The 25,119-nt window shown below is 37.2% G+C and overlaps 1 protein-coding gene across 1 annotated transcript in view; it reads left to right on the top strand.

Moving 5' to 3' along the window:
• Positions 1-25,119, top strand: part of DIAPH2 (diaphanous related formin 2) — a 923,935-nt gene that overhangs the window by 582,875 nt on the left and 315,941 nt on the right. Inside the window, exon 24 of the mRNA XM_044682826.1 lies at positions 20,550-20,674. Within this exon, the coding sequence (XP_044538761.1) occupies positions 20,550-20,674 (125 nt within the window). The remainder of the gene's footprint in view (positions 1-20,549; positions 20,675-25,119) is intronic.

A 25,119-nucleotide genomic window follows, 5' to 3' on the forward strand; every position in this document is an offset into this window, starting at 1 on the left:
TTTGGGTAACTTTATCCAACTTCTCTGGATGAATACAGTTTTTCTTTTTCTTTTTGATTATTTTTGATAAGAAGCACAGTTTAAATTACACCCAAGTGTCTCTGACCATCCATCCCTTGTTCTTTTGATTATGTTTCTGGCCTCCCTTTGGGTCTTTGCAGAAGCAGATTGTAAAGAGACTTAGTTAAAAGCTCTGTGGAAATGGAATCATTGCTATTTTTCTTGTCCCCTTTTCTTTCCCCCTTTGCTCTTTTTCTCCAGCTTTTAATGTAGAACCTGCACCTGGATTTTACCTCATTCGGATAAACAGAAAAATTTTCAAACTACTTTTGAGACACTGTAGCATTTTATTTCAGACAGAACCTAAGGCTCACTTCTTGTTTTCTTTTCTGGATGTTGCTCCAGATAATTGTTCCACACATTTTAAAAGGTTCATTTCAACCTCTCCTACTTCCCCTCATGCCTGTGATGAGACAGCAGTATCAGATTAGTAGTAGCAGTGGTAGATTGAAAAGTTAGCCAACATCTTTTCATTTGGCTAGGCAATGAAGTGTTTCTCTCATTTTCAGGTTCACATGTGCTGGATTACAGTCCAGCATCTCCCACTCAGACAGTATCTAGGGATCACTTAAATTATGGTGAAAAACAAACAAATTTTTTATTAGAAGGAAAACCAAAATAATTGATATAGATTAGATGTGAGGTCTTCCGACTTTCAATACAATGCTAACTTTATTATAAGACCCATATAGGTACCTCTCAAAGGATCATGCTTCTCTTACCCCAAGGGAGCCAGATTTTGCCATTTTCTAATTCCCTAAAAGGAAAAGGGATATGTGTTTCCTTGGGTATTATTTGGTGTGCTCCAAATGGTCTCAGAATAACAGAATCTCAGAATTGGAAGAGTACTATAAGCCATCTGGTCCAATCTGTCCTAAACAAGAGATTTTCTATAACATTCCCAAAAAGCCATCATCCAACCTTTACTTCAAGAACATTAATGAGAGTAAACACATGCCCTCCCAAGTAGGACTTTTGGGGGCTACTTGAATTTTTAGGAAGCTTTTCTTCAAACTGAAATCTGTCTCTATATGACTTCATCCCAGTGGCACAATTGACAGAATTTTAGACTTGGAAACTAAACATTTCATAATAAGATAGGACGTCTGGGTAAAAATGTTCAGCAGACAACTTGGTGATATGGGAGTGGAGTTTTGTGTTTGTGTATGTACATAGGTACATACCCACCTATCTATACCTATGTATAAATAGAGTTCATCTTATAGTGGAGTTTATCTTTATAGTGATGATAACCAAACCCATGGAAACCAATAAGCTCACAAAGAGAAAAAGTAAAGAGAGAAAAACATGGTATACTTATAGTTAAAGGACCAGACATATTCTAATTCCACAGAAAAGATCAAGGAATAGTCAACCAATAATCAATTAATAAGTATTTATTAAGTGCCTGCTATGTGCCAGGCACTGTCATAGAAGCCAAGGTAGGAGACTGTCCAGGAGAGATAAGATAACAGTGTCATAAACAGCAAATAAAGAATGAGTTAAAGTTACTAAAGAATTAGTAAATAAATGATCATTAGTGACCATACCAGATGAATTTTCAGTTGAGTAGTTGAGTCAAAAGCTAGATAACAAGGGATTAAGAAATGAATGGGAATTGAGGGAATAGAGATAATGATTGTAGATAACTTTTTCTAGGAGTTAGGCTTTGGAAGAGTAGAGATACATAGAAGACTTAAGGGGTCGACAGGGTCAAATGAATTTTTTAAAAAGAGAATAGGGAGCAGGAGGGGGAGCTAGATGTCACAGTGGATAGAGCACCAGGCTTGGGGTTGAGAGGACCTGAGTTCAAATGTAGCCTCCGATACTTCCTAATTATGTGACCCTGGACACATCACTTAACTCTGATTGCCTAGCCCTTGCTACTTTTCTGTCTTAGAATTGATACTAAGATAGAAGGTAAAAGTTAAAAGAAAAGAGAAAAGGGGGAGACATACCTTGGCTTATTTGTTGACAGCAAAGAAAGAGCCAGTGGATAAAGATACTATAATTATGATTAGAGCTGGTAGCAAGCTTCTAGAGGAAGAGGAGATGGAAGTAATGGCACAATTGACCTTGGTAAGAAGAATGGTCACCTTTTCCTCAAAGATCTGAATAAATAAGAATCTGAGGAAGGGGAAAGGTGATGTGGTAGGGATATGAGGCATAGATCTGGAGAGAAAATATGTTCATGACAATTTAATTTCCTTGGAAAAAAATAGGAAGTTAGGTCCTATATTGAGAGGGACACAGAGCTGTGAGACTAAAAAAAGAGGAGGAAGTTAGGAATAGAACCACAAGGGAAGAGAAATAGAGAATACATCTGTTTCACTATGGCCTCTGAATATTTAAGGGATTTTTTGCATTTAAGCAGGGCAATTTATTTGTAATGGATATAGTATATTACTTGTAAATTGACTGAGAACTGCACTGTGAGAGTTTATGAATGTGATAAAGATAGAGAAAGCTGGAAAGATTTATATGAACTGATACAAAATTATGTTTGAAGAACCAGGAAAACAACATGTGCCATAACTGCCACGATGAACAACACCATCATAGCAATCATGACTGAATGCTGTGAAATTTCAAGAGCCAAGCTTAATCTAAAAGAAGATAAAAAAGAGGAGGCAGCTAGGTGGCTCAGTGGATTGAAAGTCAGGCCCAGAGATGAGAAGTTCTGGGTTCAAATGTAGCTTTAGGTACTTTCTACCTGTGTGACCTTGGGCAAGTCACTTAACCCCCATTGCCTAGCTCTTACTCTTCTTCTGCCTTGGAACCACTACATAGTATTGACTGAGTTGGAAGTTGAGGGCTTAAAGAAAAGAGCTTTCTCTCTGACAGTGGGTGAGGGAAGTGATCTATCGGGAAATATAGGTGCTTTGAAATCAAAAGTATCACTAAAATTTATTTTTAAAAAGAATTTGTTGATTTTGAGAATGCATTAATTTTTAGTTACTTGTGGGTTATGGATGATGATGGATAGATTTGTGGGATCATAGAATCTTCAAATTTAGGATTGGATGGGATTATAGAGGTCATCAATTTATAAATAAGAGATTTGAAGTCTAAAGAAAAGTGATTTGCTTAATGTCACATAGTCAGTAAACTAAAAGGAGATATATTAGCTTTTATTCCTTTCTTTTTTCTTAAATATTTCTGACTTGCTAGTAAATAAATGAAATATATAAATTAAAAATATTTAAATGGTCTTGGATGATGACCCATCTTTTTTTAAAAGACAATTTGAAAACTTAACAATAATTTAAAAAATGTTTTCTTAATGATAATTTTAAAATATAGAAATAAATTTTGCCACCCAGATCAGAAATCAAACCCTGGAGTACCTAACTTTTTCATGCCAAATATGCCTGCCCTGCACCTCCATATGCTGATTGATTATATCTAGAACCAGCTCCAAACTCACTTTCTTATATTCCCTCGCTATTTTCTCACCAGCTGTGGTGCCACCATGTTATTACTTTCTGCCAGAGGTCCTTCCCCCCACCATTTCCAGTTCTGGAACCATAATTAAATCTCCTCTGTCAGTGACCTTGGAAAGGATGTGTCTGTTTTCTCTTCTGTGACTCTACTTACTATCCCTGTGGCTTTCCAAATTGAAGTACCCTTCCCTGACTACCACTGCCCCAAATATGTTGTCTCCCCTTATTAGAATATACAATTCCTTTTGAATAGGAACTGTCTTAGCTTCTTTCTTTTTATCTGCAGTGCTTAGCATAAAACTTTCCATGTAGTATATACTTACTATATGTTTTTGTTGATTCTAATCTCTTATTTAAAAAAAATCAGAGTTTAACCAACCACATATTATATAGGCAGACCTATCCAACTATTCCAGCAAGTATTTTTACCTCCCTAGCTTCTATTCTCTCTCTCTTTTTTTAATTTTAAACCCTTAACTTCTGTGTATTGACTTATAGGTGGAAGATTGGTAAGGGTAGGCAATGGGGGTCAAGTGACTTGCCCAGGGTCACACAGCTGGGAAGTGTCTGAGGCCAGATTTGAACCTAGGACCTCCTGTCTCTAGGCCTGGCTCTCAATCCACTGAGCTACCCAGCTTGCCCCCCTTCTATTCTCTTTTAAAAAGTGCATTATGACCCCAGTAACTTTTCATGGCTAGCCTGGCACCCAAACCATCATGTTTAAAGTTGATTTGGAGGGGAAATATTTTCCAAATTTTCCCCAAATTGGCATATAAATGAACTTTTAGAATAATAAACTTCCTCATAATTTAAACTATCCATATGTACTATTCATTTCAACCAATATTTATTATGCATCTGCTAAAGGCACTGTGCTTCTTGCTGGGTGTATGAAGATAGATATTACCAAAGAGGTTGGCAACTAAATCCTTGTGTACATTTGCCAGCAAGTTAAATCTACACGTGAATTCATATTTTGGCATTAACGAGGTACTTTTTTGTTTTTGTCAAAGAAGTTTCTATTGGCCATATTCCTTCTTTCTCCATGTTCCTAATTATGCTATTTTCAGACCCCATTTTATAAAAATCTTGCAGAATGTTCTTGGCAACACTTTATGTGTTGCCACTAGTGGTATTCTCCTAAAGTCAGAGAGATGCTGTGCTCTCCTTTGATTTGACAAATGGAGACATTAGGATAGGATTATAATGAGGGAATTATCAACATTTGAAAGACTGACAAGCTAACTTTATTTAGAAAGAATGTCTTGTCACCCATTTCCTACAATCCCAGGAAGGAAAAAATGAGAACATAATCCTGTCTTGACACAACTCAACTGCAACTTGCTCTGTTAGAATGAGATCCACATTTCCATGTGTGGAAGAAAACAAGCCAAAAGGGACTTAGTGGGGAGACTAGACATGCCATGTGTCCCTAACCAGCCTGCATCGTAAGGGTGAATTGCATTGAAGCTTCTACTTTTCAACTCCCTTGCCATCCATGGCTTTGTGTTAAGACTATACATGAGAGAAAGAGATTTCAGTTTGAATTTTAGCCTTTGATTTTAAAATTCACACATACTGGTTGCTGCAGGCAGAATAGGAGTTTTCCCAGCAGTGTACTGCACAATGCTGGTTTGCATTACTGAAAGAGATAACAGATTTAGGGCTGCCAAAGCTGCTTCCCTGGTCAAGGGATGCTTCATTATCATTGCTTTGCCCATTTAAGATTGATGGCAAATGATTATTTGGTGATTTTCTAATTCTTCCTGTCCCACATTGATGCAATTTCCAGTCTAGCCTAGCAATTAGCAAGTTTGAAGAGTTTGAGTATTTGTGAAGGCTTTACTTTAAAACCCAAACACTGAAATATGTTTAGTGAAATTAGTAGTAATAGGCCACAAATGCCCTCTTTCCTGTTATCTCATTAAATTCTCTGATTTCATCTCAGCTTTGAATCAGCTTAGGCCAATGTGAATCCAATTTAGAGAGACTGTGCCTTATCCTGGAGAATGCATATTCCAATGGCTCTTTTAAAGTGGGGATTCTTCCTCCCAATTTCCTTTATTAAAACAATATCCTTTGTTTTTACAGCGATATCCTTTCGGGATATATCATACCCCCTCCTCTGCCTTAACAGCTATCCATTTTGACAAAAAAAGAAAAAGAAAAAATTGGTTCTACAAAATCAATAAGCACATCATCTAAGTCTATGAAATATTCCATATCCACAGCCCTCCACTTCTGGAAAGAGAGTATAACACTTTTTAAAAATGCTTTCATGATAGTTACACAGTATTCAGTTCATTCCATTTGTATTATTGTAGTATTTGTATATAATTGTATTTCTGATTCTTTTTAGTTCATATAAATCTTTCTATAATCTTTAAAATTCTTCAGATTCACTGTTTATTTTTCTGTTTATGGTCTGGTAATATTCCATTATGTTCATGTAACATCATTGTTTAACCATTCTTTTTTTCCTTTTTCTTCTCTTTTTTCTTTTTTCCAATTTCAAATTTTTATCCTCTAGCCCCCTCCCCTACTCATTGAGAAAAAAAGACAATGCTCATTTTGTATACATACACACACACTCATGTATGACATCATTCAAAATATGTTTCTGCTTTTAGCCATGTTTCAGGGTGAGGGAGAAACAAGGAATATAAAGAAAAGGAAACATGCTTCAGTCTGTATTCTGAGTTCATCATTTCTCTTTATGGTTGTAGATTGCATTTTCTGTCTTGAATCCATTGGAGTTATGGTAAATAATTGTATTGATCAAAGTAGCCAAATCTTTCACGGTTGATTTTCATTACAATATTGCCGTTACTGTGCAGATTGTTTTCCAGGTTCTGCACGCTTCACTTTCTATCAGTTCATATATGTGTTCCCAGGTTTTTCTGAAGCCATCATTTTTCATTGTTTCTTACAGTACAGTATTATATACCATGTACTATACTTTACTCTACCATTCCTCAGTTGATAAGCATCTCCTCACTTTCCAACTCTTTGTTGTAATAAAAGAGCTACTATCAATATTTTTACATAGAGATCTTCTTCATTTTTCTTTGATCTCTTGGGATACAGACCTAGTAGCAGTATTGCTGGATCAAAGGATACGCACAGCTTTTTTTTTAGGGGATATGTATCATCTTAAGAAAAGTTCCATTTATTCCTATGCTTTGGGCATAGTTCCAAAATAGTTCTTCAAAATAGATGGACCAGTTCAGAACTCCGAGAGTGTATTATTTTATCAATTTTAGTTTTTTCCCTCCGGATGAATTTTGTTATTATTTTTTCTACCTCAATAAAATAATTCTTAGATATTTTGATTGGTATGACACTGAATAAATAAATTTAAGTAGTATTGTCATTTTTTATTATATTAGCCCAGTCTACCCATGAGTAATTCATGTTTAGCTAGTTATTTAGATCTGTTTGCATTTTATGAAGAATATTTTGTGATTATATTCATTTAGTTCCTGTATATGTCTTAGAAAGCAGACTTCTAAATATTTTATAGTATCTGCAGTTATTTTAAGTGGAATTTTTCTTTCTATCTTTTCCCGTTGGGTTTTCTTGTTAATATATAGCAATGCTAATGATTTCTCCAGGTTTATCTTATAACTTTGCCGAATTTGTTAATTGTTTTGACTAATCTTTTAGTTGAGTCTCTCTAGGGTTCTCTAAGTATACCATTATATCATTTACTAAAAGTGATAGATTTAGTTCTTCAATGCCTATGCTTATTCCTTCAGTTTCTTTTTTTTTTGTATTATTGGTATTGCTAGTATTTCTAGTACAATATTCAATAATGATGGTAATAATAGACATTCTTGCTTCTCCCCTGATATTATTGGAAAGGCTTCTAGTATATCTTCATTACAGATAATATTTGCTCTTGGTTTTAGAGGATAGGTATCATCTTAAGAAAAGTTCCATTGATTCCTATACTTTCTAGTGTCATTAACAGAACTGGGTATGATATTTTTTCAGAAGTTTTTTTCTGCATCTTTTGTTATATGATTTTTGTTGTTTTGTCCTTGTGCTTATAGTTTTCTCAGTACTGAAATAGTCATGCATTCCTTGTATAAATCCAACCTGATCATAATATATGATCTTTGTAATGTGTTGCTATAATCTCCTTGTTAGGATTTTATTTTTATGATTTGCATTAACATTTACTAGGGAAATTGCTCTATAGTTGTCTTCCTCTGTTTTTGTTCTCCTTGGTTTTGGTATGAAAACCATATTTGTGTTACAAAAGAATTTAGTAAGATTCCATCATTACCTATTTTTATTTGTTTTTTTGTTATTTTTTACTAATTATAGATAATAAATTTCCACATAAGTTTTCTGAAGTTTTATGATCCAAATTGTCTCCCTTCCCCCCTACTCTCCCTGTTCCCAGAGCTGGCAAACAATTTGATCTGGATTATATATGTATTATCATGCAAAGCATTTCCATAATGTTCATTTTTATCTATGAATAATCAAATAAAACAAAAACCCCTAAACAAAACCCCAAATAAATCCTTACCTATTTTATTTTATTTTTTTAATTTTAAACCCTTAACTTCTGTGTATTGACTTATAGGTGGAAGATTGGTAAGGGTAGGCAATGGGGGTCAAGTGACTTGCCCAGGGTCACACAGCTGGGAAGTGTCTGAGGCTGGATTTGAACCCAGGACCTCCTGTCTCTAGGCCTGGCTCTCAATCCACTGAGCTACCCAGCTGCCCCCCTTACCTATTTTAAAAATAGTTTATATAACATTGGAATTAATTTTTCTTTAAATGTTTAATATAATTTGCTTGTAAATCCTGCTGGGAGACTTTTTTTTTCATGAAGTTCATTTATGATTCATTAAATTTCATTTTTTTTTAAACCCTTGTACTTCGGTGTATTATCTCATAGGTGGAAGATTGGTAAGGGTGGGCAATGGGGGTCAAGTGACTTGCCCAGGGTCACACAGCTGGGAAGTGGCTGAGGCCGGGTTTGAACCTAGGACCTCCTGTCTCTAGGCCTGACTCTCACTCCACTGAGCTACCCAGCTGCCCCTAATTTCATTTTTTAAGATACGATTAAGTATTTTGTTTCCTCTTCTGTTAATCTGGGCAATTAATATTTTTATTCATATTTATCTACTTCATTTTGATTTTTACTTCTATTGGCATATATTGGGCAAAATAATTCTTAATAATTGTTTAATCTTATTTCCATTGGTTATACATTCACATTTTTAATTTTTGATCCTATTAATTTGATTTTTCTTCTTAACTTTTAAAAATCAAATTAACCAATGATTTATTTGTTTTATTGTTATTTCCATAAAACTAGTTCCTTAGTTTTATTTATTAGTTCATTGGTTTGCTTTTTTACTTACAATTTTATTAATCTCTCCCTTGTTTATAGGATTTCTATTTTGGTGCCTAATTGGGTATTTTTAATTTGTTCTTTTTCTTTTCTTTTATTTGCATGCCCATGGCACTAATTTGACCTTTTTTGCCCTTCATTTTTGTTTTTACTTTGTCTAGGTTAAGAATTGCTTCCCCTGCCTTTTTTTTACTTAAGTTGAAGCATAGTGGATTCAGCTCTAGTTGCGTATTTTGATTCAATATTCATTTTTCTCTTTCAAGTGTGTCTCTTCTAAACAACATATTTTGTTGGATTCCGACTTCTAGTCTATTTTTCTATCCTATTCTGTTTTAGACAGATATATCTCATTCACACTCATAGTTATAATTACAAACTGTGTATTTCCCTCCATCCTATTCTATCTATAATTCTCTCTTTTTAATCCTATCTCCTCAAATGTTTGTTTTTCTTCTAAGCACTGCCTTCCTTTGGCTAACCTCCCTCTTATCAACCTCATCCTGTTTCTTAATCCTTTCCCTATCTATTTCCCTGTTTGGATAAGAGGAATTCCTATAACCAGCTGAATATATATGTATGTATGTGTGAGTGTATGTGTGTGTCTGTGTGTGTGTCTGTGTGTATACATATATTCTTCCCTCTTTAAATCAGTCCAGATGAGAATGAGGTCCTAATGTTACCTGGTCCTTTCCCTTTTCTCCACCACTGTAAAAACTCTTTCTTATGAACCTTTTTAAGTGAGATAATTTTCCTCATTTTTCTTCTCCCTCTCCCTTCTCCCAGTGCATTCATCCTTCTTACCTTTCAATTTTTCTTTGAGATTTTCCTAACATAATAGACTAACACACATGCTTTCTAAATAGATTCCTTCTAATTGCCCTAATGCTGATACAGTTCTTAGGAGTTACATGTATCATTTTTCCCATTTGGAATATAAACAATTTAATCTTGTTAAGTCCTTTATTATTTCTCATTCATGTTTACCTTTTAATACTCCTTTCATGTCTTGTTATTGAATCTCAATTTTTAATTCAATTTTGGACTTTTCATCAGAAGTGCTTTAAATCCTCTATTTTATAAGTTTTCTCTTTTTTCCCCTGTAAGATTACACTTAGTTTTTCTGGATAGGTTATTTTTGGTTCTAATCCTAGCTCCTCCAGGATGTCATATTCTAAACCCTTTGCTCCTTTGTTGTGATAGTTAGGCAGTCTTGTGTGATCCTGACTATGGCTCGACAGTATTTTAATTATTTCTTTCTGCCTGCTTGTTGTATTTTCTTCTTGAAAATAGCTACTAGCTCTTGAATTTACTGTAATATTCCTAGAAATTTTCATTTTGACAACTTTTTCAGGAGAGTATCAATGATTTTTTTTGGATTTCTAATTTGCCCTCTGATTCTAAGGTATCTGGGCAGTTTTACTTTATAATTTATTGAAATATGATGTTTAAGCTCTTTTTAAAATAATGGCTTTCAGGTAATCTAGTAATTCTTAAAATCTTTCCCCTTCATCTATTTTCCAGATAAGTTGTTTTTCCTAAGAGATTATTTTCTTCTATTTTTTCCATTATTTTGACTTTGCTTTATTGTTTCTTTTATTTTTTAAGAAATATTTTTTCATGTTTACATGATTCATTTTGTTTCCCTCCCCTCTTTCCTATCCCTCCCAGAGCTAACAAACAATTCCATTGGGTTATACAAATGTTATTACTTGATACCTATTTCCATATTATTTATTTTTGCAATAGAGCGGTCTTTTAAAACCAAAACTCCAAATCATATACCCATTTGCACAAGTGATGTCATATATTTTTCTTCTGTGTTTATACTTTCACAGTTCTTTCTCTTGATGTGGATAGCATTCTTTCTCATAAGTCCCTCGGGATTGTCCTGGATCATTGCATTGCTACTAGTAGCAAAGTTCATTACATTGAATTATTCCACAATGTTTCACTTTCTGTGTACAACGTTCTCTTGGTTCTGCTCATTTTACTCTGTATCAGTTCATGGAGGTTGTTCCAGTTCATGTAGGAATCCTCTAGTTCATCATTCCTTATAGCACAATAGTATTCCATCACCATCCTATACCACAATTTGTTCAGCCATTCCCCAATTGAGGAACAACCCTTTGTTTTCCAATTTTTTGCCACCACAAAGAGTGCAGCTATGAATATTTTTGTATAACCCTTTTTTAATTATCTCTTTGGGGTACAAACCTACTTTTATTGTTTCTTGGTGCTTCTTAGAGTGATTGGCTTTCATTTATTTGATTCTAATTTTAAAAAAATTATTTTCTTTGGTGAGATTTTGTATTTCTTTTGCCATTTTGCCAATTCTTATTTTTAAAATATAATTTTCATAAGTATCTTTTGCTTCCTTTAGAAAGCTATTACTTATCTTTTCATAATTTTCTTGCATTGCTCTCATTTCTTTCCCCAGTTTTTTCTCCTACCACTCTTATTTGGCTTTTTGAAACATTTTTCCTCCTCTCTTTTTTAGCACTTCTAGGAATTCTTATTGGGTTTTTTCTGTTGTTTGCGTATTTTCCCAGCCTTTTTCTTGACTTTGGACTTTATGTTAGAATTGCCCCTGCTCACCTTGGATTTATGTTGTGGGATGATAAAGGAGGAATGTCTGACCTTATCTTTTGTATCTTACTGCTTTAACAGTTAGGAGTGAAGGCCTGTAAGTTTTCAGTGCTTCTAAAGTATATGATCTGGGAAGAGTTCTGGTTGCCACCCTCCTACTCCATGATCTGGGCCCATGTTCCCTCTGTACTCCAACAGTTCCTTTCTTCCCAGAAACTGCCATGCATATTCAGGTAGAGCCCCTATTCCTATTTCACTATACTTCCCTACCATGGACCAGGAACATGACCTGAAAATGACTGCCAAGTACCTGTACCCAAGGTTTCCTTGGAATCTCTAACTGACCGGGTATTCTGTACCCTCACCATCCCTGAGAACAGTGCTCTCCCAGGGCTCTTGCTGTTGACTCCAAAGCCCAATACCAGAGGTGGTTCTGGCATGTCCTTCACTTGGCCATTCCCCACCCCAATTTCCACAGACCTCTCTTTTTGTCCCCCTGAGTTTCTCTAGGCTGGAAAAATGACTTAAGTTGAATTTTTGTTGGCTATACTACTCAGAATTTGGTTTGACCTGCTTTTTAAAGTTATATAGAGGAGTTTAATGGAGGCACATTGGCAAAAATGCCCCTATCACTCCACCATCTTAGCTCTGCTGTTTAGATATTCTCTATCTATATAGGTGTAATGGGTATTTAATTTGTTTCTAGTTCTTCATGGTTCCCAAAAGTAGTGCTCTAAATATGCTGATGTGTGTGGCGGGGAGGGGAGGGCGTGGATGAAACTTTTCTTTCTGTCTTTAACTTCCTTGGGCTATATGTTTGTCAGTGGCTTCTTTGAGACAATAGTTATGAATATTTTAGTTACTTTTTAATAGAAGCATAGTTCTAAATTGTTTTCTAGAATCATTGGACCAATTCACAGTTCTAACTACAGTGCATTAGTACTCTTGTCTCTTCATAATAGTCCTCCGTACCATTGTCCGTTCTTGTGTATGTGATCTTTGCTGGGTATGAGGTGAAATATCTGAATTGTTTTAGTGTGCATTTCTCTCATTATTATTGATCTAGAGCAGTGATGGGCAAACTATGGCCCCCTGAAATGTTCTATCCTGCAGCAAGGCATTATTCCTAATCTGACAAATAAAATGAGTAGGATACAATACAATGAAACTTTGAAAGCGTTGCCTTAGAAACAGACTGACAGATGAGCATTCCCTTTCCTTTGGTGCCCTCTTTAAAAAGTTTGCCCATCACTGATCTAGAGCATTCTTTAATGTAGCTATAAATAGCTTGTAATTCTTTCATGAAGTATTCATATCTTTTGACTATTTATCCTTTAGGTTAACATACAACACTTTGTTGTATGTATTTGAATTGAATCTGTATTTATCTTAGAAGTCAGATTTTTATGAGATACTTGATATGAGGCGGAGGGGGGGAGTTCCTCCAATTAACAGCTTTTAAATGATCCTAACTGTATTGATTTTGTTTGAACAATAACTTACCAATATATTTTAGACAAAGTTATCTTTCATATTTTGTGGTCATCTTTAGCCATTGTTGTAAGAATTTTTGCCTTAGTAATAGGTGTGAAACATTCCTAATCTCATTAGTTTTGTGGTTTTTATAAATTGTGAGACCTTATATGTTCGGGTCCCATATTCATGTTCGGGTCCCATATTCATTTCATTGAGCATATTGTATTTCAGTGGTATAGGCTAATTTCTGCACAACAGCTTTTAAGTGTTCCCATTCAGTTCTTTTAAAATAGGAAGTTCTTCCCATATAGTTTGCTTTCAAATTCATCAAACTTATTGTTTCTGATAACTTCTTTATCTCTTCTGTTTCAATGGTCTACTTGACCATTTATTAACCCCCCATTTAAAAAAATATTTACTTGATTTTAAAAATTTATGATCAAATTTTTTTTAACTTAACTTTCCAGCCCTACCATAGCCCCTAAGAATTAAAGATGAAGGAAAGTTCTTTCACTTTTTATTACTACTTAGATGATTTTTTTAAAATTTATTTCCCTTTAAAGTCCAAGGAAGCCCACAGTGATGGACTTTATCACTTTAGCATAAATACATTTGTCTAGGCATTACATTCCTTCACTTATGTGGACTTTATTTGCATAAAACCAAACTATTCTAAATGTGCTTTAGGAAGAATTCTGTTGTGTCTGTTGTTCAGGCCAGTCATAATCTTCCTTTTCTTTTTTCTTTTTGCTCTTGGGATGAGTTATTTTAGTGTTGTGCTCCTTTGTTCAAAAAATGATAGCATGTGGTGGCCTTTCTGCTGTCCAGGACTCTGTCTGGTCCATTTCTGCTTGTCTTATTTGTGGGCTCAAATGAAAGAAGAATTTTGCAATTAAAATTTAATAGAGAATATCAGTCATTTAGTTCAAAATTTTGTGTGATTAAGTTTTTTTTGTTTGTTTTTAAACCCTTATCTTCCATCTTAGAATCACTACTGTGTATTGGTTCGAAAGCAGAAGTGGGGTAAGGGCTAGGCGTTGGGGGTGAAGTGACTTGCCCAGGGGCACACGGCTAGGAATTGTCTGAGGTTAGATTTGAACCCAAGACTTTCCATGTCTAGGGTTGGTTCTTTCTCCACTGAACCGTCTAGGTGCCCTACCATTAAGTTTCCAGAAGGCTTTAAGCATCTTTCCATCAAACCTGTGGAGGACTCCATATTCCAGTTAACTCCCAAAATAATTGTACTAGTATTGCCATTAATACTAATGAAGAGGAATAGAGGAGATTCTATATTTAGTTTTTATTGTTGATTGGAGAATCATTACAGTTGCTAGAAGCAGGTGAATAATGTGTGTACCTTTCTTTTACTAAAACAAATAGATCAAATCTTGGGCAAAAGTTTCTGCTACACATAACTTGTGACTATAGTGAGTTTAAAAATTATTTATGGAGTACAAACCAGAAATCTATATTCAAGAACCCAATAACTATAATTGAATTTTTTCAGGATTATAATCAGATTCAGCAATTTAGTAGCAGATATAAAAGGGTGGGGCAAGGGGGAGGAATCAAAGTACCATAATATTGTGTTATATTATAACTTAAATTGAATTGCTTGCCAGTTCTGGTTGAGGGGAGGGGGTCACGGAAGGAGGGAGAGAGACAATTTGGATCACATAACTTGAGAAGACTTATCTGGAAATGTGTTATTGCATATACCATAAGATTAATTGGTCAATTGAAATGACTCAGATTGAAAATATTTGCATTGTCATTAAAACTCCCTAATTTATGTTAGTATATTAATGTGACAGACGCAGAATGAATTAATTCCTCAAGCCCAACACATTACAGAAGGCAAATGTTGGTAACCTTTCAGTAGTACTGATGTCTCATGTGTTTTCCCTTTTATCACTGAGCCAATCTTTTATTTTCTGTGTGGGCTAAAGAAACTACTAAGATTAGGAAAAACGAGAGCAAAGTCATATAGGTTAATTCATGTTGAAATTGATGAACACCCACTTTTATGAGATTCTAAACCTGCGAGAAGTTAATTTTTTTTCTAAAAATTGAATTTATCTTAAAAATTGGTCTGAAGGGGCAGCTGGGTAGCTCAGTGGATTGAGAGCCAGGCCTAGAGACGGGAGGTCCTAGGTTCAAACCCGGCCTCAGCCACTTCCCAGCTGTGTGACCCTGGGCAAGTCACTTGACCCCATTGCCCACCCTTACCAATCTTCCACCTATGAGACAATACACAGAAGTTAAGGATTTAAAAGAAATTGGTCTGAAAACAGTTTTCAGTTTGAAATATTGATATGAGCCAAGTAATAGGTTTTAATAATTTAAACGAAATCTTTTCAAATGATACCATTAGTCTATAAATAATAACATGGCTGTTGGTACTCTAAATGTGTAATACTTATCTGTAAGTAGACAGACTACTGGAAGAACTAAAGTGTGAGGCGTGATGGTCTTACTAGAAAGGAACCAGTAAGCCACTGATTTAAATTGGAGGGTCTTCCCAGAATATTTCCATCTTGTAATCCTCTGAAACTGATGTTACTGGATCCACCTCAATTTATTTTCATGAAGCTCTTTGTAAATACTTAGAAGAAATTGTACGTGTTGGCTTTTGAGGTCTTTTCCAGCTATGAGCTTTTTGCAATGTAAGATGGCTAAGTGTCCCATGAAATAATGCTTCTTATTAACCAGCACTGTGTCAGAAAACCAATTCCTTTCTTTGCTTCTCCTTTTTATTTAGTTGCAGTTTCTTTCTCCTGCTTTTCAGTGAGAATATAAAGAATTAAACTCCTCTAGTATGGCCACTTGTGGGTGATTGCACAGGGCTTTCACATTTAGAGTACCAACAATTAAATTATAGATGATCTAGAATCTCTGTCGCTTTTTAGCACTCTGCGCCCCCCTTTCTGCCAGCTCATCACTGTCACTGCTGAAGTGCGAGGGTGCCACATAGGATGGGAAGCCATTTTGTATTTTTCTTTGTATGTTTCACTGATTTTATGGTGAAAGAATTCATCACCTGGTGGCCCGGCCCCACCATCCTTGACCAGACTGGTCCTAGAATAGTAGATTCTGTCTGTTCCCAGGACCTTACTCCAAAGCCTTTTTCAGCATGGTAGAACTTGTCGGAACTTCTATGCTGTGGAGAAGTGATAAAGTATGACTTTGGGGAGGGAGGCTTCCATAGAATGAGAAAATCGAGAGGGTGGAAAAAAGAGGCTGTTGTTACTTAAAAGTTTTTATTCTTTTTCCTATCTTTCTATTGGCCTAGATCTAAAAAATATTAAAGTAGTTAACCTCTTAGAGCTCTTTAGGGTTTACAAAGTATTGTGCTTGGGCCAAATATTTGTGTGAAAGAATATGATCTTCTTTTTAGGTATGAGGATACTGAAACTTAGTTTAGTTAAGTGACTTGCCCTAAATCACCCGGATAATAAGTGTCAGAAGTAGATTTGAGCTAGGCCTCTTCCCTCGGAGTCTGGTTCTCTCTCCATTACACCATGCTGCCTGTCAGGAAAATGAAATGCTCCTCTGCTGCTTTCTCTTTTTTCCCTTGAAAAATCGCTAGGCAGATTTCTACCAGCAGTAAAAGGGAGCTTTGAAAAATCAGCATGTTATAGTGAATACAGGCTGAAAGTGGAGTGAGGGAAGCTTTAGTCTGAAGCTCCCCTCCACCCCTGAGTAGCAGGGTGGCTCCGTGCAGTGTCCATTAACCTTTTTCCCTGTCTGTAAAATAAGGATACCATCCTTAGTAATTATCTTAAAGGTTGGTTCAAATGAAATAATGTATTTAAAACATTTTGCAACCTTTGAAGTATGGTATAAATACCAATTGTTATTTTTTCACTTTACTTTCCCCTTCTGTAAAATGGGATAATGACAGGATAGCTGTTTTGGTCAGTCAGCAATCATCTGAAGTGCTTTTAGGTACCAGGCATTGTGCTAAGGAATAGAGATGCCCTTTACAAAGCTAACATCATGCTAAGGAAAAAAGCAAGCATATAGAGGAGCAGATACAAAATTAATTGAGGTTAATTATGTGGGGAAATGCCAACAGCTGAAAGAATCCAGAAAGGCTTCGTGTAGACAAAGCGATTGCATTGTACTCTTCAAAGGGACCAGGGATTGTAAGAGGCGCATTGCAAACATGGGGTATATATGGACAGTGTCCAGGAATGGTAGGCTGTGTGTGACGAGCAGTAAGAAGGCCAGTCTTCCCGCACCATGGGGTGTGGGAAGGCAATTTCTGGGTAGTAAGGCTTCAAGAGGTACATTGGGGCCAGCTTGTGCAGGACGTGACACCCAAGGGAATTTTGTAATGATGATCTTCGCTGCCATTTCTATTGCTTTGGAAGATTTACAAAGTGCTTTATATCCACTGATTCATTTGATCTTTGCAACCAGTGCTATCATCATGTCTGTTTTACATAGGAGGAAAATGAGTCTGAGAGATAAGTGACTTGCTCTGGGTCACACAGGTAGTATGAGGCAGGATTTTAAGTCAGCTTTTTATGATGCCAAGCTCAGTGTGTTATCTACCAAGCCATCTAACTGCCAGTATTTATATTTGATCCTAGGGGTAATAGACAGTCATTGGAGTTTATTTTTTTCTAAAACCCTCACCTTCCGCCTTGGAATCAATACTCTGTATTGGTTCCAAGGCAGAAGAGTGGCAATGGCTAGGCAATGGGGGTCAAGTGACTTGCCCAGGGTCACACAGCTGGGAAGTGTCTGAGGTCACATTTGAACCTAGGACCTCCTGTCTCTAGACCTGGCTCTCAATCCACTGAGCTACCCAGCTGCCCCCGTGTCATTGGAGTTTATTAATTAAGAAAGTTTGATTCCAATGATTAAGGAAAATCACTTAAGGAGCTGTGGGAATGATGGACTGGAGTTGGGAAGGAATTGAGGTAGGGTGTCTATTGTAGCAGTCTGAGCAAGAGGAGATGTGGAACTCAGCTAAGGAGGGTACTGAAGTTGGGCCAGGGGCAGGGCAGTGTGGGAGTCACGAGAAGATGGATAGCAGAGATGGTACAGAGATGGAAATGCTGAGGTTTGGCAAATACTTGAGTATGTTGGGTGAGAGTAAGTGAAGAAAAGGAGATGACACCAAGGCTGTGAACCTGGGTCATTGGGAAGATGGCGGAGCCCTTTCCTCTAATAATGAAATTTGGGTTTGGCAGCAAGATGATGAGTTCTGTTTTGTACATGTTGAATGTGAAATGTGGGCATCTTGCTGCAAATACTGCATTTCTGGATCAAGGAGTTGTCTGCATAGAGATAATTGAATCCATAGGAACTGATGAAGGCAATAATATTTGTAAAGGGATTAGCTCTGTGTCTGCCTGTCACATAGTAGGGGTTGTATATTCCCTTGGTCATCCCCACCCCAATACCAATAACTGAAATAAGAGGACAAAGCCTCAGGGTAAACCGTTGTGTAAGGAGATGGAGAAGGGCCAATCAGACTGGAGAAGAATCACTGTCAGTCAATAAGCATTTAGAAAAGCTTCATTAAATACCCTAAACTGTGCCAAGCCTGGGGGTACAAAGAAGGACAAAATACAGTGCCTGCTCTCTGGGAGCTGGCAGTCCAATGGGGAAGGCAACATTCAAACAATTATGAACAACAGAAATATATTCAGGAGAAACTGGGAATACTCTCAGAGCAGGCCCTGAGATTAAGGAGGCCTGGGAAACATTACCGTGCTTCAGAGTTATAGGCTATTCGCTCATTCGAACACACACACACACACACACACACACACACACACACACACACACAAATATATCTGAAAAAATGTAACTTCTCCTTTAGCTTTTAGGAAGGTTGAAAGTCACTTGACCAATTTTCCAAACCTCCCTTTATCACAGATGAAAATATTTGTGTTTCTGAGTTGCATATGCCTGCTAAGCAATCCGAGAGGAAGAAAGTCCTCAGGCCTTTTGTAGCATCCTGTGTTCTTACTGGACAGAGAATCACTGGGCTCAGGGCCTAAGCCAACTTCAGGCTCACTTGGCTCACTGTAGAATTGCCTGGCGAGATGATGTCTTCACTGTGACCCAAGTGACATAAGTAACCATTCAATTTCTCCAGACTGCAGTCCAGTAGCCGAGAAGAATGGACCTCTTGAATAATTAGCCGAAATGCACAGAATACCTGGCTGAAAGAAATTGATTTAATTTTAAAGTAGAGAGTTTGTTTTCCTCCCCACCAAACTCATCTTTTAAATAAAGCCAGCAATGATTGCTGAGCCATTAGGAGTGCTTTGACAAGACAAAACTCCCTCAGACTTCTCCAATACAGAATCATTTCCAAGCTTGTCAGATCTGTGCAAATGAAACTAAATCAGATGCTGCTATTGGAACTGACAGATTAATACAAAAAATAATTTGTCTTTGGTGTTGGTGTTTGATTTTCAGTGTCTTGAACTTCCATGTCTATTTCAGGCGATTTCTCCCCTGAGTTATGAAGGTGTTCATGTCAGAGTGAAGAATTCATATCCAAAGAGTTGGTTGCAATAGAGGGATGTGTGTGTTCAGGAAGGTGGGGAGGGGGTGGTGGCTGACAGTCAGCTTCTGGAATTTTCCATTCTGATGCTCTTATATGTCTCAGAAGAAGCCAAACACTTCTCCTTAACTAAAAGAAAGCATTATAATGTTATTCTGCCTTCTTTCCTTTTCTTAGCGTGACAGTTTCTCAGAGCCCTAGATTTAGAGGCCGCATTGCCCACCCTTTATGCCACTCACCCTGTCCATTTAGTGGCAACTCCCACATATTGAAATTGTCAAAAAGATCTCCCAGTATAACCGGTAGTCATGTGGTAGGAAAGGCTTTGCAGAGAGGACTCACTAAGGGAAACCTTTCCAGGAAAGCTGGAAATGGGGTATTTTGGTACAATGGTACAATTTGAATGTAGTTGTTGAAATGTTTCATTTTAAAGAAAATAGAAGAAGAAAAGTGCTAAATCATGTTAGCAGCAATTCAAAGGAATTAATGATTGTTTGAGGCTATACCAAAGCTGCACTGTATGTGTGTGTTTATTACTCTGAGTGTTATGCAAAGTCTCTGCATCGAGGCAGACTATTTATTCTGTGTTTGTTGGTATTGAAAATACAAAAAAAAAAAGATAGAAACTTTCATTGCTTTTGGTTTTCAATGAGAGAAAAATATTTGAGATTTGAAACAGTTTAACATTAAATCATTTATATAGCCAAGTACGTGCATTAATAAGATCTGTTTGAACTGTAGTTTCTCTTTAATCTTCAAATTAGATTTTAAAGAATGAAATATTAGAATTCCCATCAATAAATTTGAATAGAGATAAATTCATTTGTAGTAATGGCTGAATAAAATGGTAACGTTCTCCCATTAATCATAATCATTTGATATAGTATATTATACACATTTTTACTTATTTCATGAAGAGGAGAATTGTTATGGGGCATAATGAAGGAAAATGAGTATTTAATGGGACTCTCCCGTCTACCTTCAAAAGGCCAGGTGGTTTTCTTTGGGTTGTCCTCATTATTGTCATTGTTGAACAGCGGATGGGAACATTCTTGTAACTCAGCATTTTCTTCTTCAGTTTCAGCTCAGACTCTTAAGAGCAACCTCGATGCAATGGAACAACAGATTGCTCGCCTGGAAAGTGACATCACAAAATTCCCCAAGACGGAAGACAAACACGACAAGTTTGTGGAAAAGATGACCATATCCTTTCTTTATCTTGGGGGAAGTGAGATGGCCGGCGGGGCGGGGCTCTATGTCTTGCTGACTTACAGAGGCAATAGACATGGCCTTTTCATTGCTCTTTTTTATTGAAGGTTTTGAGCAATTGGTAGGGTGGATGTACTGGTAGTTTGCCTTTTTTTTCAAGCACTTTCCTGTGGTCCTGAGTCTGTGTTTTTGGTAGAAAGCTCTTCTAGTGAAGGTTTATGCTGAAGGGAGAGAATAATCAGAATTCTGTCATAAACCCAGAAGGTATGTATTGAGAGTTTTCAACCAAACAGGACTGATTAAACACCTGTCCTAAGCCAGGCCCTGTACTGGGCTTTTGGAATACAAGTGTGAAGACGGAAGCAATCTCCATTCCCATGGAACTTTCATTCAAATGGAAGAGACAGCAAATGTCTTTAAAAAATACACACACACACACACACACACACATATCTTTTAATGTACAGCATCCATAAAGTCATTTTAAAGGGAAAGCTCAAGCATCTTGGGGTATCAGGAAAGGTTTCCTGTAGATGTGTCCAAAGAAAAGAAGAGCCCTATGAGATAAGAGTAAGGAGGAAGTGCATTCCAGGCATCTGGGAATACAAAACAGGGGTATGGAATATTCTGGAAAAGGGAGAGAGAGAAGGCCAGTTTGGATGGCTTCCAGAGGGTGGGAGGGGGAATCATGTCAAATGAGGCTAGGAAGATTGGTTGGGGCCAGGTGGTGAAAAGTTCAAAAAGCTAAAGAGAGAAGTTTTTATTTTATCCTCGAGGCAACAAGAAGCCACTGGAGTTAATTAAATAGGGGAATCATGTGGCCAGCCCTGTACTTAAGGAAAATGACTTTAGTCATGTTGTAGAGAAAAATCTGCCTGGGGAGAAACTTGAGGCAGGATTACCAATTAGGAGATGGTTGTGATAATCCCAGGAAGAGGTAATGAGGACTTGAACTAAAGTGGAGAGAAGGGGTCATGGGTAAGAGGCTTTGTGAAGACAGAAACAACAAGATTTATGTATACAGGATATTCCAAGGGAGCCATGCGTTTCTGGGTCTCTCTGTGTGCTTGGGTTTCTATTGGACTGATTGTCAGACTAGAGGAAATACACTTATATGTGCTCGATTCTGTATTTTTCTGTATGTTTTACATGGTCATTCAGAAATCGATATGGAGGAAACAAAAAGAGCCTGAGAAATTGCATTTATTTAACAAGGAGTTCTGTATGTTAAGTCTGGTTTCTTCTGAAAAGCTGTAGTCTTAGAAGTGCTTTCCTCTCACTCTCTCCCCTTCTGTCTTGCTTTCCAAAAATGGTAAAACCATATCCCACTCCTTGGGGGATGAATAAATACCCTGAACTATTGATTGATTCACCATTTTCTATTTCCAGAGGGAATAAATACTCTATATTCTTTATCTGATAATAAGTAAATTATTTTTAAAGAGTACATGGCAGTCACCTTCTTTCAAGGTTAAAGCTCTTGCTCCCTTCTCTGCTTCAAGAGCCTCTCTTTTTTCCGATGTGAGATCAGTGGGTCTGAGGAGTAACTTCCCCTCAAAGAGACTTTTCTTATTATAAGAATATAAACTGCCGGAAACCTACATAGGCTTGTGATTAGCTGCCATCTTCGGGTGTCACAGCCCACCATGACGAACTGTCATTTGGAAGACAGAGTTATCAACTACTCATTACTAGACCTTGTAGGGAAGCTACTTCGGTTTTTGTTTCTCATTTAATGGCTTCAGTTGGTGAATGGCTACTTATATGCCGAGTAGGTTTTAAGGAATGTTAAATATTAGCAGATGTTTTGGGTAGCCTTTTCAGGAAAGCAAAAGGCTAATGTGACACGAGTGGGATAAATAGTGGGAATTGACAGTCATGAAATAGCCCTTTGTTATAGGATGCCCATCCGTTATGAAGTGCATAGTTGTTTTTTGGCCAATTTAAACCTCATCCATTGATGTCATTGTCCCATGTTAGCCAATGGTTCCTACTTTTGATTCTGTTGCTTTCTTGATGTCTTGAAATTCTGATCCCCTCGTCTTGTTAGCATTTTTGGTAGTGTTGGACCATAGCCACAGAACAGCTTGCAATACTGAGAAGCTCTTGTTGTTCATTTAGTAAAAAGAAAAGTAATTTCAAACCCATATGAACTTGGCCTGGGATCCTTGTTTTATTCCTCACTTTATATGCAGGTAATTAAGGCATTTAAAAATGAAAATCCAGTGCCTTCTGTATCTCCAAGTTACAGATGAATGGTTATTCTTCATTTAAGTGGCACTAAAGTGTGACTGTTTGTCCACAAGGGGATTGGAAACTCTATTAAAATGGATGGGACTGTTACTTTGCATGGCATTATAAAGAGAAGACAAAGTAAAAGATGTAGCAATTTATTCCTTAGCAATAGTTGCAATATTGAGTTGAGTGAATAGTTTGCCAAAATATAAATTATTGAATTAGGCTGATAAAACTAAGCCCGCCCTCCAAAAGTGTATTCTTACCTTGGGCAACTAGCATGAGAAGAAGTAAGCACACCCTCGCCTGTCTACATGAGATGACTCGGGCCTCCTGTTCAGTGATGATTATTCAGTAGCTTCGGAACTCGATCGGTTCATAGAACTTGAACTTATTTTAAAATTGAGACTGTGATTCTCTTGGTTGTTGCTCTTTTCCTTGAAGCACAGAAACTGGAAGGGACTTTCAAGGCCACCCAGTCCAATCTCTTCATTTATAAAGAAGCAAACTAAGACCCAGAGAGATGAAATCTCTTTAGGTAGCGAGCGGGGAAGCCAAAATCTGAACTCAAGGTGTCTCACTCCAAAATCGTTGTACTTTCTACCGGCTTTCAGTGCTGTCTGCCCCCGTGGATCATTTTATCTTGAATCTTTGACCAGTTAAATCAACTAAGTCCAGGCATCGTAATAGGAATGACTTCCCTCTCAAAGAGACTTTACTTAGTATAAGAATATAAACTGCCAGAGACCTACACATGTCTGTAATTAGCTGCCATCTACGGGATAGCATAGCCCACTCTGATGAACTGTCATCTGGAAGACAAATGTCTTATCAGCTCAGGGGCAAAAGCAGTCTCCACACAACACATTTCAGAGCCTCAAAACCATTTCATTTTCAAACAGGAAAGGGTCTTAGAGAGTATCTCCAGCCTCCTCCTCTGGCTACAGATACATCCCTAAGATAATTCCCTAAGTCAGTGCCACGTTATACTAATAGCTGCCAATCTGTGCTTTGCACAGACAGCCCAATGACACTCCCATTGGGTAAAATAGGTCATAATTAAGCATTGTCACAGGAAAGCATGTTCTTATGAAATAAAGTGCTTTTCAAGTGAAACTTTATGCTTTCAGTGATCACGGTGATTACCCCTGTCCTAGTGCCATTGCTGTTCAACAGGGTCATACAGGAGGATGGTTTTAATAATGCATAAAGTTTTTGGTTTTAATTCAATTATCCCTAATACATAGGCTGCGAGGTACCATCTCCTTTAATCCCTGAGGCCACCAGAAATGTCGTGCAAGTATATGCAAGCCCTTCCAGACTTTTGTGGGGGAGGGGGGTGGGATTGGGGCTCTGATGCAAATATGAGAGATTTCTGATTGTGTCCAATTTACAAAATGTGAAAAATAGGATCTATTTGAGTTAGGTGGAAGGGAGAGCGTTTGTGAAAAGAACAGCTTGCTAATTGTTTGGGCCATTTTCTCACTGCCTTGAATTCAGTTAGTATTCCTATCTTCAGTCCTTGTCATTTTGGGCTTCTTAATTAGAAGCGCCTAATGGAGTAGTGTGACTGTGAATAGGACTTCCTCCTTTAGTCTCATCAAGTCTCTTCGTGCCCCTCGCTTCTCCTAATATGATGGAGGGCCATCTTCCTAAGCAGCCTTCCTGGCATGGCCTTTTCATGTGCCTTGACTTGCATTCTTTACATCATAAACTGCCTCAAAACTCCATCAACCGTATTGCTTCAAGTTTGGGAGCAAACGTTTCCCCATGTTTTCTGTCCGTGGCAGAGATGTCTATTGTCAGAAATCACCTTAGGTTTTTGATTGACTGAGGACTGCCTCATTTCCCCGAAATCAAGGACAGGGAGTGGCTGAGCACAGTGCTCCTATTAACACATTGGCAGGAAGTAGCGACAGAATGTTAATGACATTAACACCCTGTCAAGCAGGGATCAGCACCTGCAGTTCCCTTGTCCTATGGGGGGGAAGGAGTGAGGAAGAAGTAATTATCAATTATATTTATGAGCAGAATCTTTTCTAAGCAATTCAGAAAAGATTGAGGGTTTCTGCTGCAGTGCAATTGTATATTTCTAATCTGCTATTCCTTTCTATTAAGATAATCATTTCTGAAACAGGGGAACAGAAACACAGAAGACTTACCTAATCCCCAAGGGATATAAACTCATTTTCCCAAGCCTTTTC

Source organism: Gracilinanus agilis, chromosome X (assembly GCF_016433145.1).
Source record: "Gracilinanus agilis isolate LMUSP501 chromosome X, AgileGrace, whole genome shotgun sequence".
In the NCBI taxonomy this organism is placed as follows: Eukaryota; Metazoa; Chordata; class Mammalia; order Didelphimorphia; family Didelphidae; genus Gracilinanus; species Gracilinanus agilis.